The following is a 20,588-nucleotide window of genomic DNA, read 5'->3' as shown; positions in this document are numbered from 1 at the left end:
ATGGGTCTGCAGAGCTGCTTCCCTTCTGGAGGCTGTAGTGGAAAATCTGTTTCCTTGCCTTTTCTAGCTTCTAGAGGCCCCCTACATTCCTTGGCTTGTGGCCCATCCTCCATCTTCCAAGCTGACAGTGTAGCATCTTCTGTCCTCTCTGACATCCCTACCACCTCCCTCTTATAAGAACCCTTCTGACTATGTGGGGCCCACTTGAATAACCCAAGATAATCCCTATATTTCAACATCCTTAACTTAATCACAGGCATGAAGTTTTTTTTGAACGTAAGGCAACATATTCCCAGGCTCCAGGCATTGGGGTGTGGACATATTTGAGGGTTATTATTCTGCCTATCACAGGAGTTTACCCAGATCCAAAGGGCAGGAGGAAGTGGGAAGCTGTGGACTACGGGACTTCTCCTTGGCAAGCGAGTCTATCTGAGACCCATTCGGATCTAGGTAATCAATCCTGGAGGCAGGAGGTAGAGAGGAGGGCCAGTAAGCACTGACTCACTTCATTTGGTAGAGATTGTTGGTGCCTCTGTGGTCAATGTCATGGCAGAAGGCGGCGGTGACCATGGCCAGGGCCTCCAGGTCTGTGAAGTATTGCTTCAGCTTTCCAGTCTGGAAGAGCAGTCAGAGATAGCAGTCACTCCTTTCTTGTGGGGGTCGGAAGCAGGGCTGAGAGCGCAGGTGTGAGGGGCAGGGCCTGGAGCTTGGAAACATAGGTCTGATCTTGGCTCAACCCCTGGCACCACAGGGTGACCAGATGTTTGCAGGGACTCAGGGGTTTTCTGGGATGTGGGACTTTCTGTGCCAGCACTGGGACAGTCCCAGGCAAATTGGGCTGGTGCGTCACCTTACTCCTGAGTGACCTTAGCTGGTCGCATCTCCCTCTGGGCCTCAATATCTCACTGCGCACACTCAGGGTGGAGGGCATCAGACTGGGTGATTGTTGAGAAACTGACAGCCCTCGAGTTTTAGGATTTAGAGTGTTTTTGAACATGACCAGACTGGTAAAGCGAACCTTCCAAACCTGATCTACCAATTCAAGCATAGCCCAGAAGAATTTTTCCGTGAGCGTCTTGCAAGTACTTAACTCCTTGTTTGTGCAGGGCGTTGGAGTCAAGGGTGGAAAGAGCCCTGGGGAGGTGATGCTGACTCTGTGACTCTAAGAAATAAATCAAGTCTAAGGGGTGTGTTTTTCACCCTCAATGACAGCCTAGCCAGAATTCCTGCCTCCTGGCCCTAGTGCTTACTCTTCCCTGACCATTCCAGCCACGAAGGAAAGGAGTGAGGGTGAGGAGGCTGGGCAAGGGCAGAGATGTGTGTGATATCCTGGATGGGAAAACACTTTTAAATGAAATATAGAAACTGCAAACCCTCTGAGACAAAAAGATTGACACATACACATAGGTATGTCCATCTAAGGACACAGTAAGTAGCACTGTTTGTAATAGTGAAAGATCGAAAACAACCCCCGTGTCCAACAACAGGGGAGCTGGGTAAAGATATTATGGTCTACTTAAACAATGCAGAATACTCTGAAGCCATAAAATTAGATCATGGATAAGGCTTAAAAACATTCAGTGGAATAAGTCAGACAAAAGGACAAATACTGTATGATTCTACTTATGTGAGATACCTATAATCACACTCATAGAGACTGAAAAAATAGAATGGTGGTCGCCAGGGGCTGGGGACAGGGGAAATGGGGAGCTGCATTAATATTGTTGTTTAATGGGGACAGGGCGTCCATTTGGGAAGTTGGAAAATTTCGAGGGATGGAGAGTGGTGATGGTTGCACAATATTGTGAACATACTTAATGCCACTGAATTGTGCACCTAAAAATGGTTAAAATGGTAAATTTTAGGTTATGTATATTTTACCACAATAAAAATATATTTAAAGAATGTGATCGATATATTTATATATTTTCAGATGAAAAAAGCATGTTACAGAATAATAATATTTAATTGGTTATGAACAAAATAAACTTTGTGTATGTGTGTGTGAACAAATATGTCTCTTAGAAGATGCTTCTTAGAAGAAAATCTTGAAGGAGTTGTGTCATGATTTTCTCCAGATACCGGCTTGGGGGTGGGAGAAGAAAGTAGCTTTCTTTTACTTTTTATTTTACATACTTCTCTCGGAATTCATTTATGCTAAGCATGTACTCTTTTTGCATTTTTTGTAAAAAAGCAGTAAGTAGAAGAATGATGCCGCTGCTGCTAGGGGAGCTGCACGAGGTCGTCCCGGTGTGGCGGGAGCTCGCAGCCGCCCGCCGTCCTGCCCACCACCACCCGCCCAGATGCCGCCACCGCCCGTACCACCAGCAAGGAGAACATGGTCTGCCCCACGTTGAAGCCGTGCCGCCAGTTGTGGTAGGTGATCCTGCGGTAGCCCTTACTCAGGGAATACATGAACCGCACCAGGACCTGCGAACACATACACATCAGTGAGGCAGCAGCATTGCGCCAAGGCTGGGGGGTGGGGGTGGGGGGTGGGGATGCTGCCTGCCGAACCCCAGATGCTCCAGCCCCCGCCCTGGACCACGTGTGGGAACTAGCAATAGATGCAATAAGGGTGTGAGAGCACTTTGCAAACTGCTAGGTACTATGACAATGGACGTGGTTGTGAAACAAGGCCCTGGGAGAAGCTTAAAGGAACTGTACGGGAGAAAAATCAAAGGCGTCTTTAAATCAGTGTTTCTCAGTCTTGAGTGAACGTCTGAATCGCTCCGGGCTGTGGGGAGGCCTTGTGAAAACAGTTTCTGATTCCTTACAGCTAGGAGTGGTGGGGGGGGGGGGGGGGGGCGGGGGGGACGGCGCGCGTGCGCGCGCGCCCGTGCGCCCGTGTTGATCCGTTTTCAGGTGATGCTAATGTACTTTGGGGCCACACATTTAGAACCGCTGCTTTAATCAAAGAAGTCTGGGAAATTCTGCGCACGATATACACCCCACCTCCACCTTTGTGTCCATCCCCGTCCCCCTAGATGCACAGCACACCTAAGGAATCCTGCAGGGGAAAAAGTCCTGTTTAAATGGATTTAACCCACTTTTCCCACTCTGTTTGACTCTAGGACCGTTTTTGGCATCCATTTATCTATCGTTTTCAGAACTCAGTGCCTCAGTACCCACCTTGAGAAACACCACAGTTCAGAGGAACCATGTGTCTCTTTTCTGATAAATGACGCATCTGTGCGATGTGACTAATGCTTTAAATCCTAAAAGCTGAGGGTACACTCTTTTTAAGGCAGTTTACAGATTGAGTTTTTTTTTTTTTTTTTTTTTTTTTTTTTTTTTTTTAAAGCAAGCAAAAAAGAAACAGGGAAAAGAAAAAGGGAAATCAAACGTTTGTTTTGACCTCACCTCCTGAGGAATGTGAAATTTATCCACCACCCTGAGCTCATAGTACATCTGTATTCCACATTTCACCAGCTCCAGTTCCGTCAGGGGCAGGTCGCTGAAGTGGAATTTATTAATTTCATATTTCTCTGTATCTGGCAGCTCTCCTTGCTGTGTAAAACATGGAGTCAAGTGACTGGGACACATGAAGAGTTCCTGGGTCCCTCTCCTATCCCCCCCACTCAAGCCCTGTCCCTATCCCGAGTCCGCTGGAAGGATCAGAGCAGAGTGGCAAGGGTCATGCTTGGCAGAGACACTCCCCGCCCATGCTTGGGGCACACTCTGCGCTTGTAACAGGTCAGGGCCAGTGCTGCTGCCCAGCTCACCAGGATCTCAGCCAGTTCTTCTTCCTCGCATTCCCACGGCTCCTTCCCATACACCTCTCTGGTTTTCTGTCGGGGCCCGAAATAGCAGAGAAAAGAATTAGTTTTCTACATCTAAGGTCTAAATATATCTCTACTTTTCCATTTCCTTTTTTCATCTTCCACCAAAGTTCTTGCAACAGAGCTACCAACTCAGAGAGGCTGTCATTCAACATTTATTGACAAGTAAATTCAGGGTCATGTGCTTTGGAGCCATGGAGCCGTTCGTGCATATTCGAGCTCTGCCAGTTACTGGCTTGGATCTCCCATTTCCTCATCTGTAAAATGGGGATAATAAAAGTACTTAACTGGCAAGTTAAAATTAGATTATGCCAAGTCTTTTTTTTTTTTTTTAAATGTGGGTTCTTAGCTCCCAGACCAGGGATCGAACCAATGCCCCTTGCAGTGGAAGCACAGAGTCCTAACCGCTGGACCTCCAGGGAATTCCCTTATGCAAAGTCATTTCCAAAAACATATGCAACTAAATTAAATAATGCATGAAAATCACTGAGAGCAGTGCTTAGCACATAGTAAGTGCTAAAATTAAGTAATGCTGTTGTTGATATTGTTATTAACGCTGACTGGGGGTCTGGAGTCCTTGCTCATGGTCCTGGCTCTTTCTCTCACTTACTGTGTGACTTGAGACAAGTTCCTTCCCTCTCTGGGCCTATTTCCCCACGTGCTTCAGGAGGGGGGAACTTGGACCCATTAATTGGTTTTGGATTTCTTGATGTAGAGTATAGTCTATTAACTTTTAACTGGTTCACTGAAGCTATGCCTCCATAGGGTCTACATATCCATCATTTGGCTTAAAATTATGGACTGAGATAAGCAAACCATATGGGTCAGTTCATCCATACTGATGTTTTCTCCTTTGGATTTATCAGTTATTGGGATCAAAATGATCAAATTTGTTGTATCTTCCCAGCTTAAGAAATGCCCTCTGATGGGCTTCCCTGGTGGCGCAGTGGTTGAGAATCTGCCTGCCGATGCAGGGGACACGGGTTCGTGCCCCGGTCTGGGAAGATCCCGCATGCCGCGGAGCGGCTGGGCCCGTGAGCCATGGCCGCTGAGCCTGTGCATCCGGAGCCTGTGCTCCGCAACGGGAGAGGCCCCAACAGTGAGGCCCGCATACCACAAAAAGAAAAAAAAAAAAGAAATGCCCTCTGAAAACATTGGCTTATGTTGTTTCAACTTGTGCAGTGTATAAACCAAAGTCTTGGGAACTCAGCTGGGCATCATATCCAATGCCCTTTGGCTAATTCTGTTTACTTCTAAAATCTTGATCTCTTTGAGACCAAAATCCCAGGAATGGTGGATCACTGATTCTTACATATCTTTGAAAGCCTGTCATCCAATTTCCCACACAGGTGGGACTGTCCTCTATAGTTTCCCTGATATATGATCACCCAGCCTATGCTTAGATACCTCTCATGATGGGGTGCTCACTACCTCCCAAGGCAGCTCTTTCATAATTTGCTCACTATCATGAATGTTAAATGAGACCTATTTAATGAGCTGGGTGATTTGGGGACAAATTACTTCCCCTTTCTGGGGCTCAATTTCTTCATCTCTACAATGGGGGTAAAAATTCTTACCCTGGGACTTCCCTGGTGGTCCAGTGGTTAAGACTCAGCTTCCAATGCAGGGGATGTGGGTTCGATCCCTGGTCAGGGAACTACAATCCCACATGCCATGTGGTACAGTCAAAAAAAGCAAATCCTTTCCCTGCCCACCTTACTGGGCTATTGTAAGCATCATAAGTGTGAAATTACCTTATATACTGTACAGTGATGAAACTATGTGAGGGCTTCCTACAAACATCTAACCCCTCTCTGAACTATTTCTTTGCTCAGAAAGATTGAGTCTTCTAAGTGAGATGACCTCATGGAGGGAGTCTCTGAGCAGCTGACCATTGTCCATTGGTCTGTCAGATAGAGCTTCCTCTCAGAGTAGGGACTGTGGTTGGTGACTCCATCTCTAGTACCATGTTAGCCCTGAGCACAGAGAAAAATGGAGTTTCTAGATCTGTAAAGCCAAGGTCTGGTTCTAAGACTGAGGTAACCCTGCAAGGGACAGCTGTCCCCAGAGCAGCCATGTCTAGAGTAGAAAAAGGAAAAAAACACTACTCACCAAGATTTTCTGGATTTCTTCATTGTCACACTTCACATGATATTTCACCATGTCTTGGAAAATATCCTTCCTGTTTTCAAGTTTGTTCATTGACTCATAAGTGTCAGGATTTAAGACAGACCAGCCCAGGAACTGAGCCAAAGACTGAAAGGAAAGAAAGGAAGAATCAGAGGCAGAACATCCAGGTTTGATCCTGACTCTGTAACTTAGGGCAAAAGACTCTCTAAACCTCCATTTCCTCAGCTACAAAATGGGTTTGATTAGCTGTATGCTGCCCTCCTCAAAGAAATGTTGTTAGGATAAGATGAAATAATGGATGGAATGCACTTTGAATAAAGCTCTCACACACATGAAGCACCATCCTGATGTCTAATAATTTCACAAAAAGTGAATGTGTTGTGCATATGTGGGGACATGGGATATAAGTGAACTCTCTGTACTTTCTGCTCAATTTTGCTGTGAACCTAAAGATTCTCTAAAAGGTAAAGTTTATTAATTTTTTTTAAAAAGGGAATATAGATTTCTCTGACAACTGCTGCAGTGCAGAAGGGAGAGCAAAGAGAATAAATGTTGAGTCAGGAAAGTGTCTACAAGGTGAGCTCCCATCCCTCCTGAGCTGGGGCAGCAGCACACAAGGGCCCCACCACGCGGCTCTGGAAGCCAGGTTCGTTGGTGAGCTCACTCTGAATACCACGTCTAGAGGCCTCCTCAAAAACCGTACCTCCATGAGGGTCTCATCCATTTCATCAAAGGGTTTCCCATCTTTGCGATTGTAAAACGTGGCCACCCCAACAATTTCTTCCTTCTTGTTCACAATCGGCATAGAAAGGACATTTTTAATCATCCATCCTGACTCATCCAGAGGCTCTTTCTGCAAGAGAAGAGCCAGAGTAAGTTTGCTTCAGGTACCAGGCTGCAGAGGCATCTGTAATGGACTTCATGCTGCATTATGACCCTGATTGGCTGAGGGGGTGGCAAGAGGTTAGACCTTTTTGGGTTTTGCATGATTTTAGTCGCCAAACGCCATGAGCAGGTTGCCCATCTGGTGGGAGTGCCATAAGCCAGATAGCTATACTGTTTTCATCCCCAAAATGTCAGGGCCCTCATGTGCCAGGCAACGAGTTGTGTATTGGGGATCTAATGATGCAAACAAACAGTCCAGGGAGGTAGTGTTTCCCCTTCAGATACAGGAGCTAACTGCAGGGGACTGGCTTATAAGGGGCCATGTTGGTGATGCTTGTAACTTTGAACTAATCAACTGGATATAACCTGTACCTTTTGCCTCCCGACCTGCCTTTCTGTGTTCCTTTGGGCATGTCGTTTTATCTCCGTGAGCCTCAATTTTCTCATTTATAGATGGGGCTGGTAGTAAGAGTATGTACCTCATGGAACAAATGAGAAAATAGAGGTGAAATATCTTGGTCAATCATAAGGTACCATTTGTGAGTCATTTCCCACCTCTCTGAACCTCACTTTCATCATTTATAAAATGGGGATAACTAGACAATTTCTAGCCTTTTTTCCACTGATTCATTGAAGATTTATCAAGTATTTTACAACGTACAAGAACCTGAGCTAGAAGATGGGAGAACCAAGAAAAATAAGGCAGAGGTGTTGTCCTCAGGTTGCTCACATCTGGAAGGTAAACAGGCAATCACACTGCATGTGGGAAGTTCTGCAAGGTACTGTGGGAGCCAGAGGAGGGAAGGAAGTCAAGGAAGGCTTCCTGGAGTTGGAGAGTCTTCTAGCTAGAAAGTTCCAAGATTTTAAAGGTGGCGAGATGATTATTATTATATAAGTAGCACTTGAACTCAGCACCTGATAGGAGAGTGACTTCAGAGGGATGTAGAATACAGTCCAAAGAGCATAGGGCTGTCAGTCAGGAAACTTGAGTTCAAGTTGCCAGCTCTCTCCCTAACCTTTTCTATCACAGCCTCTCTGAAGGCCATGATAAAGAGGCAGATTTCATTGGAAGTGAACAAAAGTGAAATGGGAAAGTATTAAATATTTTTAAGGAGCGAAGTTACTTGATGCAACTTATGTTTTTCTTTGAAAAATCACTCAGGCTACTTTGTGGAGGATGAGTTGGAGACAGAAGACTGGAATCTAAAAACAAGATTAGATTTTATTTATTAAAGTGGGTAAACTACAGTTAATCAGATGACTTGGGTAAAGATCAAGTTCTGTTGTGGTTATAAGCAGGTTAGCAACTCTCAGCAACGATTTGCCTTGTCACACTTATGTGGTCAACATCACAACACAAGACGTACGGTTTTAACCTTGGAAGGATATTCTCTCTAAGGTCTTTCATAATGTTATTTAAGGAGTAAAAAGAAAAAAAACACTAATTTTGCTATGAGTCATTTTTATTTCCTTCTTAATTATTTTCTGACTGCTCATGATTTGGTTTTCATACACCTAGCATGCTAAACTCAAGAAATATTGACAGGGCACCCAGAGCTGCACATGTTAAGAAAGATAAGCCCCGACCTTTGACCAAAGGAAGCCCATATTTGGCCAAGAGGAATTAATCTAAAAGACAAGGAGGGATCATGAAAGATGACATAAGGGAAATAGAGTAAGAAAGCTAAACTCCTTGGCATGGCCTTCCAGGCCCTGTGCGACCTGGCCTGTGTCTACCTCTCTAGAGTTTCGTCCTGCCACTCTCCCCTCAGTCTCATTGGTCTATTCTGGTTCCTTCCAACAAGCCCTCTCTTTCCTGCAATCCTCTCTCCTTTCTTTACTGCCCAAACATAATTTCTCAGGGACACGTTCCTTGACTCTTCCCAGATGAAGTCAAGCCCCCCGGGAGAGTCCCTCCTCTGTCCCTCTGCTCTTGTCCTGACCAGCACTCCACATGCCTCTTTCCCCATATGATCGTGAGCTCCCTGAAGACAAAGACCATGCCTGTCTGGTCCACCTCTGTAGCTGGTGTAGCATCGTGCCCATGCCTGGCCCAGAGCGTGCCCTCCGCAAACATTTTTTAAAAATACAAACAAACAAAATCAAATGGAATACTAAACAACATTCCATGATAATCCTGAGGAGATAGAAATGATATTCAGCCAGGGGAAGTGGAATAAAACTTCATAGAAGTTTCTTAGCATTTGAGGTTATCATTGAAGGGCAGAGGGGATTTGGACAAGAGATGGTAGTAAGGGAGAGAACTGCATAAGCAAAAGTCCTGAGGCCAGAAAGCAAAGGGTGTAAACCTTAAAACCAAATGGGACCTTGGATTTACCAAATTAACTCTCTCCCCACTTCCATGGGCACATGACTTTTTTGCACTCACATTTTCGCTTTGTTGAGGCTACTTCCCAGTAAAGTAGATGGATTCTAATGTATTTGAATCCTCTTTGGGGGGACAAATATCATATGACTGAGAGAGTAAATAAAAGATAACTTACCTGGAATGCAAAAAAGTCCTCTGCAGGTGCATTCATGATGTTGCAAATCTGAAAGCCATGAAGAGGAATAATGGAGTTATGATTAGACTTGATAGAGTACCCATTGAGGGCAATGGGCATGCTATTTTCAGAAATATCATGTCCTTATCCAAGGCATTCACATTCTTTTCATCAGGTAGACATGCTTAAGATGGTTTTGAATTATTAACTGAGGCTACCAAACAGGAAAACTGCCTTATAAACATGACTTCTTACCATTTGCTTCACTTCTGAGTTATTTCCAAGCTTTGAGAAAGTTAAGGCTACAATTCGTTGTTATTAATAGCTGTATAGTGTTCCATTTTCTTCTTTTTAATGTTAGCTTTTTTCATATCTCATTCATCTTTTATTTATTTTTTTGTTATACATATCCATATACCTATTCTTTTTCAGATTCTTTTCCCATGTAGGTTATTACAGAGTATTGAGTAGAGTTCCCTGTGCTATCCAGTAGGTCCTTGTTGATTATTTATTTTATATGTAGTAGTGTGTCTATATTAATCCCAACCTCCTAATTTATCCCTTCCCCCCGCACCTTTCCCCTTTGGTAACCATAAGTTTGTTTTCTAAGTCTGTGAGTCTGTTTCTGTTCTGTATATAAGTTCATTTGTTGTTGTTGTTATTGTTGTTGTTTGCGGTACGCAGGCCTCTCACTTTTGTGGCCTCTCCCGTTGCAGAGCACAGGCTCCGGACGCGCAGGCTTAGCGGCCATGGCTCACGGGCCCAGCCACTCCATGGCATGTGGGATCTTTCCCAGACCGGGGTACGAACCCGTGTCCCCTGCATCGGCAGGTGGACTCTCAACCACTGCGCCACCAGGGAAGCCCTGTATCATTTTTTTTTTTTTGGATGATGGCCATTCTGACCAGTGTGAGGTGATACCTCATTGTAGTTTTGATTTACATTTCTCTAATAATTAGTGATGTTGAGCATCTTTTCATGTGCTTTTTGGCCATCTGTATGTCTTCTTTGGAGAAATGTCTATTTAGATCTTCTGCCTATTTATTTGATTGGTTGTCTTTTTTTTTTTTGATATAGAGCTGCATGAGCTGTTTGTAAATTTTGGAGATTAATCCCTTGTTGGTCGCTTCATTTGCAAATATTTTCTCCCATTCTGTGTGTTGTCTTCTCGTTTTGTTTATGGTTATCTTAGCTGTGCAAAAGCTTTTAAGTTTAATGAGGTCCCATTTATTTACTTTTGTTTTTATTTTCATTTCTCTAGGAGGTGGATCCAAAAAGATATTGCTGTGATTTATGTCAGAGAGTGTTCTGCCTATGTTTTCCTCTAGGGGTTTTATAGTGTCCGATCTTACATTTAGGTCTTTAATCCATTTTGAGTTTATTTTTGTATATGGTATTAGAGAATGTTCTAATTTCATTCTTTTAGATGTAGCTGTCCAGTTTTCCCAGCACCACTTATTGAAGAGACTTTCTTTTCTCCATTTTTTCCATTCTCCATTCTTGCCTCCTTTGTTGTAGATTAATTGATCATACAACAGTGATGTATGATGATGTATGTGTGGGCATATTTCTGGGCTTTCTCTCCTGTTCTTTGTGCCAGTACCATACTGTTTTGATGACTGTAGCTTTATAGTAAGGTGTCCCACTTTCTTGCCCCCTTTTGTTGAGTATTTGTTTATGTCCAGTTTTTTAAAATTAATGTAAATAATGCTACTCTAAACATCTTTGAATCAATTATATTTTTGTCAGGAAGTTTTTCCTTGTGCTATAAACTTCACAGCAGATAAAGAAGTAAAAGGTGCTGTAGCTCTGGTTGTATTTATATTGCAAGATTCCTCTCCTTAAAACTGGATCAGTTTACCCTGTCATTGCAGATAACACTTATCTGATCCCTCCAGAGTCCTGCCCATGGGGCCACTGTATACAGTTGTGTAGCATGTGCACTGCACAAAGGCATCTGGCTGAGAGGGTGACTGGGAGTTGAAATCCAGCCTGTTCTTGACTTGCAGAACAATGGCCCTAGCCTTTCTCTTTTCATCCATCAAGAAGGGGCACCTTTTTCTAGTTCTCAAAAAGGTACCATGTGAGCTTGCTTTGACCCTGCCTATCCCAGTAGATCAGGCCATTCTGTTGTCTGAGAGGATGAGCTGTCCCTGCTCCTGTTCAAGACTGCCCATCCACTGTACCACACCTCTGGCCTCTCCTTGGGCCAATTCCATCAGTTACTATTGTTCTCTCCTGACTTCTAACCTCTCTGAGGGCTCTTTAGCCTCAGTCCATGGGCATGCTTGATTCTGTCCCAACCTTGAAAACAAAATCCTCCCTTGACCCAATGTGGTCTTTGTAGTGACCATCAGGCTTTCTCCTCCTTCTCTTGCATTTTCTACCTTCTCATTACCTATCCACACCTCAGCAGACCACCCGCTGGTTTCTGCCTCCACCTTGCCACCAAGCCTGCTCTCATCAGGGCCACCCATGACCTCCTAACTGCCAAACCCAATGGGAGTTTTTGGTTCTTATCTCACTGGATCACTTTTGCTGCATTTGTTATTCTCTCTCTTTGTTGAAACTTTCTACTTCTTTGGTTTCCATGACACTACCCTCTCCCGGGCCTCCAGACACCTCTGAACCCTTCTTCTGATTCTCCTTCACACACTCTTCTTCTTCCACCCAATCTTTAAATGCTGGCATCCTCCAGTATTCTACCCTGAGTCTCCCTCACTCTCCCTGGTAACTTCATCCACATTCATGGTTTCAAGTACCATCTGCTCCTAGGAGCAGAGTAGTCAAGGACCAGATATACTATCATATTGTCTGTAGTGTAGTCAGTACAGATCTCTACCTTTTGCTGACACAAATCTCTATCTTCATCCCTCCTCTTGCTCCACAGCATCAGAGTCATCTCTTTAGCTGCTTGCTGGACACTTGCTTCTGAAAAAAAGTCTGTCACACCTTGTCTGAAACTGATCTCAGCATCTTACATCCAAACCTGGTGGCAGCATTATCTGTCCAGTCTAGAAGCCTGAAATTGGCTTTGGTTCTTCTCTCCCTCCCTCTCTGCTCACAACCAATCACGAAGCCCTTTCAGTGTTAGATCTGAGCCCTGATCTCCCTCTCTCCACCTCATCTCTGTCTGAGTCATGAGTATTAAATGAGCAAATGTATTCACTGCCTGGCTCATCATAAGCACTCCATGGCTGTTAGCAATGAAGAGAGTTAGTGTTCTTTACTGCCTTTGCCTTTGTTGAGATGTTCTTCATTTCTTGTTTGTAAGGACACACTTTTCGCTCTGCTTCCAGTCTTAGTCCCTTCAGATCTATTTTCTAGAGAGTGTTCAGAGTTTTCTTTCTAAAATGAAAATTCATTGTGCCAACCTCTTGCTTAAAAACCTATAGCCAGTAGATTAAAGTCCCACCCTCTTGACCTGGTGTCCAAGGCTACTGTGATCTGGCCCCTCCCTCCCTCTCAAGCCTCATCTCTTGCCATCTTCCTGTCTCAAACCTAATTCTCCAGCAACATGGAACTGCACACTCTATGTCACTTCAAACCTCCAAGCCCTTGTTGTTTGCCCATGTTGTTTCCTCCACATGCAATCCCCTTTCCTGCCCCACCTGCCTAACCCCTATTTATTTTAAAACTCAGACCAAAACACTCTGGCAAGTAAAGCTGGTTTAGATGCTTCCTACTTTGTGTTCCTAGAATATACCATGTACATCTCTATCTGGCCTTATCACATTATAGTCTAAGTATCTGTTCATAAAGATATCTCCCATTTGATGATGAGCTTCAGAACAGAAACTATTTGATTCATCTATCATTGTATCCCCAGAGCTAACCACAGCACCTGGCACATAGAAAATGCCCAATAAATAAACACCCTGATACATGAACACCACTGTGTAGTGTGTGTGCCTGGGGAAGGATACAGAGATAAGCAGGCTCAAATATTGAGGTGATGTGCAGCTATGACCCTTCTCCCTAGGGTAGGAGATACTCTCACTCTACCCTGTACCCCAAGCAGGTAGGGCATGGGGGGAGATAGAGCATTTGAGCTCTGCTGTGTGGCTGGAAATGTGGTGGGGCAGGGGGTTGGGAGTGGCAAATAAGTCTCTGGAATGAGAGGCTGGGACTTGTTCTGAGGTGAGCCTGGTGGACCCGCCACTTGTGACTTTCTCCCTGATGTTTGCATAAGTATCTTTAGTTGTCACTGAGACTGTGCACCTTTCCATCTGAGGATTCTTTTTCTGTGTATTTCATATTTCTTCAAATGTCAATTCTCTGCGCATCCCCTTGGACCAACCGTTGAGTGAATTGAGAAATGGGAGAACCAGGCTTTTAGAGATACACACTTCCCATCGTTTTTCCAACTCTCTTGATCTGAAATCCCTTCACCTTTCCATCTGATTCAAAACTCTCCCCCTTCAAAGTTGTATTACTTACCAGGCCATTTTGGGCAACATAAGTGGGAAGACCGCTCACTAAAGCCCAATGGTCCGGAGGTGGATTCCTGTAAAGGCCAAAGACAATGGTAACTTTTTTTAAAAATTTTTTTTCTTTCTTTAAAAATAGATTTTACTTATTTATTTATTTATTTATTCATTCATTTATTTATTTATTGGCTGCGTTGGGTCTTTGTCACTGTGCACGGGCTTTCCCCAGTTGCGGAGAGCAGGGGCCACTTCCCGCTGCGGTGCAAGGGCTTCTCCTGCTGTGGAGCACAGGCTCTAGGCACGCAGGCTTCAGTAGTTGTGGCATGTGGGCTTCAGTAGTTGTGGCTCATGGGCTCCAGAGTGCAGACTCAGTAGTAGTGGTGCACAGGCCCAGCTGCTCTGCGGCATGTGGGATCTTCTCAGACCAGGGCTCGAACCCATGTCCCCTGTATTGGCAGGCGGATTCGCAACCACTGCGCCACCAGGGAAGCCCCCAGTGGTAACATCTGATGTAGGGAAAGTTGGACTAAAAACTTGAAACTGGATCTTACCCTCCCTCTTCTCTCTGGTGGCTCCAAGCACCCACTTACTATACCAGACCACGCCCCAAATCTTGGCTAAGCATCTTAATGTCCAAATGTAGACACTGAGAAAAAAGTGATAAATCAGTTTTATTAATTTCACACTGAGTTTGACTCCCTAAGAAAAGAGACAAAATTCATCTAACAGATTGTTATTGGCTGCTGAGCAAAAACAGATGCCATCATTTCCCTCCATTAGTACTTACATACAGAGAGTTAGCTTAATATCATGTAGAGTGAGGGAAACCCATCTAGGATGAGCTCCTACCACATACCAAGCACTAAGCTAGGTGCTTTACATACTTATTTATCCCACACATCAATATCACAATTTTGGGTATTATTTTTATTGTTTATTGCGAACAATATATACACACATGGAAAAATGCATTAAAAACTTCATCAGTTGTTTGAAAGTGAACACCTATGAAACTATACCTGGCACTTCCCTGGTGGCGCGGTGGTTAAGAATCCACCTGCCAATGCAGGGGGCACAGGTTCGAGCCCTGGTCCGGGAAGATCCCACATGCTGCGGAGCAACTAAGCCCATGTGCCACAACTACTGAGCCGGCACTCTAGGGCCTGTGAGCCACAACTGAGCCCGTGTGCCACAACTACTGAGTCTGTGTGCTGCAACTACTGAAGCCCGCGTACCTAGAGCCCGTGCTCCGCAACAAGAGAAGCCACCACAATGAGAAGCCCACGCACAGCAAGGAAGAGTAGCCCCTGCTCGCCGCAACTAGAGAAAAGCCCGTGTGCAGCAACAAAGACCCAACACAGCCAAAAATAAATAAATAAATTTATTTTTTTAAAAAAACAAGAGGGCTTCCCTGGTGGCGCAGTGGTTGAGAGTCTGCCTGCCGATGCAGGGGAAATGGGTTCGTGCCCTGGCCTGGGAAAATCCCATGTGCCGCGGAGCGGCTGGGCCCGTGAGCCATGGCCGCTGAGCTTGCGCCTACAGAGCCTGTGCTCCGCAATGGGAGAGGCCACAACACGAGAGGCCCACGTACCACAAACAAAAACAAAAACAAAAACAAAAACAAGAAAGAACAACCTTGTCGGTACCTTGGAAATCCCTGACCTGACCCCCCGCCACTCGCAACCTTCTCCCAAACCCCAAAGGTAACCACTGTCCCAGTGTTATGATTCTTGCTTTTCTGTGGCCTGTTTTCCTGTAGCCTGTTTCACCTGTTTTAGGTAGAATCAATGTGTATACATTATTTCATTGGACTTCTTTTTCATGTTGCTGGAATTCATTTGTTTGATTGACTTCAACCATTTTCCCTGGTAAGGTTGCACATAATTTATGCATTCAACTGTTGATGGACATTTCCCTCAGTGCGAGGCTAATATGAGCACTGCTGCTTCCAACACTCTGGCGTATATGTGCATTCAATTCCATGCGCTAGTTCTAGGAGTAGAAATACTGGGTCATAAGATGTGCATGTCTTCAACTTTACTAGTTAAGACCAAACTGTTTTCTAAAGTGATCATGCCAATTTATACTCCCATAAGCAGTATATTAGAGCTTCCTTTACTCCACGTCGCTGTCAATACTTAGTATTTTCAGACGTTAAAAGAAAAATTACTTTTAGAAGATTAAGAAAGTTCTCCTCTATCGAGATAATTGTCATGTTTCTCTTAATGTGACAGATTGTATGTATTCATTTTTCTAATGTTAGCCCTGCATTCCTGGAATATACCCAATTGGGTCATGATATATAATCCTTTTTAGTTATTATTTGCTAAAATTTTATTTGGCATATTTGTATCTATGTTCACAAGTGAGCTTGGTCTGAATTTTCATACAGTCTTTGTTGAGTTTTGGCGTCAAGTTTATGCTAGCCACTTCTTTTTCTAGTGTCTTGGATAATTTGTATGAGAATTGCATTATTTCTTCCTTAAATATTTAGTAGAACTCACCCCTGAAGGCATCTGGGCCTGGAATGTCTTTGTGGGAAGGTTTTAATGTATTTTATTGTTATAAGACTATTGTGGTGGTCTATTTCTTTGTGATTTATATTTAGTAGGTTTTAATTTTGCAGGAATTTGCCTCTTTCATCTAGATTTAAAATATTTTTGGCATAATATCCTCTTACTATCTTGTTAATTTCTGTGTCATTGTGGTTATCCCCCTTTTCTTTCCTGATACAGCTCATTTGATTTTCTATTTTTCTTGCTCAGACTTGCCAGAAATTCATCAATTTTGTTAATCTGTCCAAGAAACCAGCTTTTGGCATTTGTTCATTATTCTGTTAATATTTCACTAATTTCTGGGCTTATCTTTATTCTTTTGGGGAGGGTTTATTTATCTGCTTGTTTGCTGTTAGTTTCTTGAGATGATGTGTTGGATAGCTTCTGTCTGCCCCTCCAGATCCACTCTCCAACCTGCTCCTCCCTGTCCCAGGAGGCCAATCTGTGTGGACTCCATCAGTAGGGTGCCTGGCCTTCCAGCTTCTGATTGAATTTAGCCCAGTGAGGAGACCTGGCCAAAACTAGAGGCAGGTAGAACAGTTAGGTCAGGCTATTTATTTCCCTGGGTACCCCCTGGCAGGGTTGCTCTGGGTTTGCTGTGTCTCTTGACTGAAAGGCAACACTTCTCTCAAGATGCCCTGCTCTACATGATACTTTCTCCTTCCAGGTTCTAGAAATTTCCTTTGGGCCCAGGAATGCTTACAACAACCTCACTACTAGCATATTCTCTTTTAGTTTCCTTCATTCCACCCACACCTCTATAATTCATCCCTTTATAAGTAAAGCCTCCTTGAATTACCTTAATTTGAATGTGATGCCTATTATTTGCTGGGACCCCTACTGATACAAGTGGGTACAGAGTTTGTTACTTTATATTGTATTCTTATCTCATATGAATATTTAAGACTGTAAATTTCACCTTAAGCATGATTTTACTGCATCACATTGGTTTTGATATGTAATATTTTCATTCTTTCAGAATATGTCATAATTTCCTTTAATTTCTTCTTTTACCCATGGATTATATGGAAGTGTATTCCTTTTTATTTTTTTCAGAAAAATAGTTTCTAGTTTCCAAACATAAGAAGATTTTTCTGGGGCCTTCCCTGGTGGTACAGTGGTTAAGAATCCACCTGCCAATGCAGGAGACATGGGTTCAAGCCCTGGTGGAAGAAGATCCCATATGTCGCGGAGCAACTAAGCCTGTGTGCCACAACCACTGAACCTGTGCTCTAGAGCCCACGTGCCACAACTACTGAGCCCACGTGCCACAACTACTGAAGCCCGTGTGCCTAGAGCCCGTGCTCCTCAACAAGAGAAGCCACCGCAATGAGAAGCCCACACACTGCAAGGAAAAGTAGCCCCTGCTCACCGCAACTAGAGAAAGCCAGCGCGCAGCAACGAAGACCCAGTGCAGCCAAAAATAAATAAATAAATAAAATTAATTTTTTTAAAAAGTGCATTAGTAAAGATATAGTCACTTCTTAATGATAAAGAGATCAATTCAATTCCAGGAAGAATTTACAAATGTGTATAGGCTTAATAACGAAGCCTCAAAAAAAAAAAAGCAAAAACTGGCAGAAATATAAGAATATATAGATAAATTCATGTTTGCTCATTGATAGAGCAGACTAAAACAAACAGAATAGAGAATATTGGAATAAGGTAATTAACAAACTTAATCTAATGGATATATATAGAACATGGTACCTCACCCCCAAACTGCGGAACACTCGGTCTTTTCAAGAATACCCGTGCATTTACAATAACAGGTGATATAATGGGCCATAAAACAAACCTCAATACATTTCAAACGATTGAAATCATACAGAGGTGTCCTCTGGTCACAATGAAAATATGCTAGTTGTTTATAAATATGTTATTTTCACTAATAACAAAAATCTTCTTTCTTTATTTTTAAAATTTATTTATTTATTTTTGGCTGCACTGGGTCTTTGTTTTTGCGCACGGGCTTTCTCTAGTTGCGGTGAGCAAGGGTTACTTTTCCTTGCAGTGTACAGGCTTCTCACTGCGGTGGCTTCTCTTGTTGCAGAGCATGGGTTCTAGGCATGTGGGCTCAGTAGTTGTGGCTCGCAGGCTCTAGAGCACAGGCTCAGTAGTTGTGGTGCACGGGCTTAGTTGCTCTGTGGCAAATGGGATCTTCTTGGACCAGGGCTCGAACCTGTGTCCCCTGTACTAGCAGGCGGATTCCTAACCACTGCACCACCAGGGAAGTCCCTCTACTAATGCATCTTGAGACCTATTTTCATCTGATATTCACATAGTTACATCAGTTTTCTTTGGATTATCATTTGCAAGGCATATCTTTTGTTCATTCTTTTACTTTCATTCTCTCGTATTCTTATCTTTTAGATAGCTCTCTTGTAAATAGGATATATGGTATTTCTTTATGTATATCTCAGAACTCAACAGTTCTTATAAGAACTGTTTTTTTTTTTCTTCCTTTTTTTTTTGGCCGTGCTATGTGGCCTGCGGGATCTGAGCTCCCCTACCAGGGATGGAACCCATGCCCCCTACAGTGGAAGTGTGGAGTCGTAACCACTGGATGGCCAGGGAATTCCTAAGAACCGTTTCTTATATGCAACTGAGAAAGATAATATTCTGCCAATTAATCTGTAATACAGTGCTTTTTGAACTTATAATTATTACTTTATGAATATCAACAGAGCTCTTTTAGATTTAGGTATAGATTTTTATCATATTTCATACCTTTTTCCTGGCTTTTTGTGCCATTCAAAGGCACTTTTTGTTTCCGTGCTGCATCATAGTATAATCTCTTTAAGTCACTTCTAAGAATTTATATTAAATTCAATGTGGATACAGCCACACTGTAGAAGGCAGCAAGGTGGATGTTATCAGAGGCTAGAAGGGTGTGATACTTGATGAGGAGTGGTGAGACATTGGGGAGAACTGAGATCTGGGATAACTCAGAATGCAGACAATGAGTTTGATAAACTGGCACCTCTAGAGAAGTGGTTAGAAAACAGAATGGTGGCAGAGTATGCAGTTGATAAGGAAAAAAAAGAAAAAGAAAGAGACGAGTTTAGGAAAGACTCAGTCTTCATGCAAACAGGACTGATGAGAGAGAACCTAGAAACTCAGAAACCTGAAGCAGTCTGTCATCCGCAACCAGTAAAAGATAAACCAGAGAACTGAGTGATCTGAGTGACAGGATTATCAAAATTGTTTGGCAGCAGTTGTGGCCTCTCACAACCACTATTTAAGGATTAAGGTGACCTGCTATACATCCCTTCATTTGGACCAGAAAAGAGACCAAAGGTGAGGCTCTCCCACAGAGGGTGATCACAGCCTCACGGAGTCTGCAGTTCAGTTGGGAAAGAGAGCCAAGCCTCAGACAGAACTGTGGGGTGGCTCTTGGTACCCACAGAGGATTCACATAGGTAACAAGGCAGCTAAGTTTTGGAGAGTGCTCTACTGATCAAAAAGTACAAGCTGATACTAAAAACGTTCTTGACTGTTGAAATCTTAAAATGGCCTTTGAGCCTCCACCACCTGCAGATAGGTTGGAGGCCTCACCCTCTGGGAGTTCTTGCCTTTTCATTATTCTCCTAGGTCATATAAGAAGACATTAGAGAATAAGCTTTCCGGGACTTCCTTGGTGGTCCAGTGGGTAAGACTATGTGCTCCCAATGCAGGGGCCCCGGTTTCGATCCCTGGTCAGGGAACTAGATTCCACATGCATGCTGCAACTAAGAGTTCGAATGCCGCAACTAAAGATCCTGTGTGCCACAACTAAGACCTGTGGCAGCCTAAATAAATAAAAAAATATTTAAAAAAAAAAGAGAGAGAGAGAGAGAGAGAATAAGCTTTCCTTGGGGGCTGAGTCACTTTCTTTGCCAACTTCCTGCCTCACCCTCTGCATTAGGCCCCAGAAGTGCCTCCATAGGAAATAATTGAAAAGCCGTGATCAGACACCATGGCCTCATTCTATAGAGTGGCCCATACTGGCCACTTATTTTTTTAAAAAAATAAATTTATTTATTTATTTATTTATGCTGCATTGGGTCTTCGTTGCTGTGCTCAGGCTTTCTGTAGTTGCTATGAGTAGGGGCTACTCTTCATTGTGGTGCGTGGGCTTCTCATTGTGGTGGCTTCTCTTGTTGTGGAGCATGGGCTCTAGGCATGCAGGCTTCAGTAGTTGTGGCACATGGGCTCAATAGTTGTGACTTGTGGGCTCTAGGGCACAGGCTCAGTAGTTGTGGCGGATGGGCTTAGTTGCTCCGTGGCATGTGGGATCTTCCCAGACCAGGGCTCAAACAC

The 20,588-nt window shown here is 43.6% G+C and overlaps 1 protein-coding gene across 1 annotated transcript in view; it reads right to left on the bottom strand.

Annotated features, from left to right (window-relative positions):
* Positions 1-20,588, bottom strand: part of PDE6A (phosphodiesterase 6A) — a 64,316-nt gene that overhangs the window by 17,988 nt on the left and 25,740 nt on the right. The window contains exons 7-14 of the mRNA XM_059062233.2: positions 13,742-13,808; positions 9,302-9,349; positions 6,616-6,765; positions 5,895-6,038; positions 3,726-3,791; positions 3,364-3,510; positions 2,323-2,430; positions 506-615 (exon numbers count right to left, since the gene is read on the bottom strand). Coding sequence (XP_058918216.1) covers positions 506-615; positions 2,323-2,430; positions 3,364-3,510; positions 3,726-3,791; positions 5,895-6,038; positions 6,616-6,765; positions 9,302-9,349; positions 13,742-13,808 — 840 coding nt within the window. The remainder of the gene's footprint in view (positions 1-505; positions 616-2,322; positions 2,431-3,363; positions 3,511-3,725; positions 3,792-5,894; positions 6,039-6,615; positions 6,766-9,301; positions 9,350-13,741; positions 13,809-20,588) is intronic.

This window comes from Kogia breviceps, chromosome 4 (genome assembly GCF_026419965.1).
Source record: "Kogia breviceps isolate mKogBre1 chromosome 4, mKogBre1 haplotype 1, whole genome shotgun sequence".
NCBI classification, from domain to species: domain Eukaryota; kingdom Metazoa; phylum Chordata; class Mammalia; order Artiodactyla; family Physeteridae; genus Kogia; species Kogia breviceps.
The sequence above is the reverse complement of the archived record's forward strand: the minus strand, read 5'-3'. Positions and strand labels throughout refer to the sequence as shown.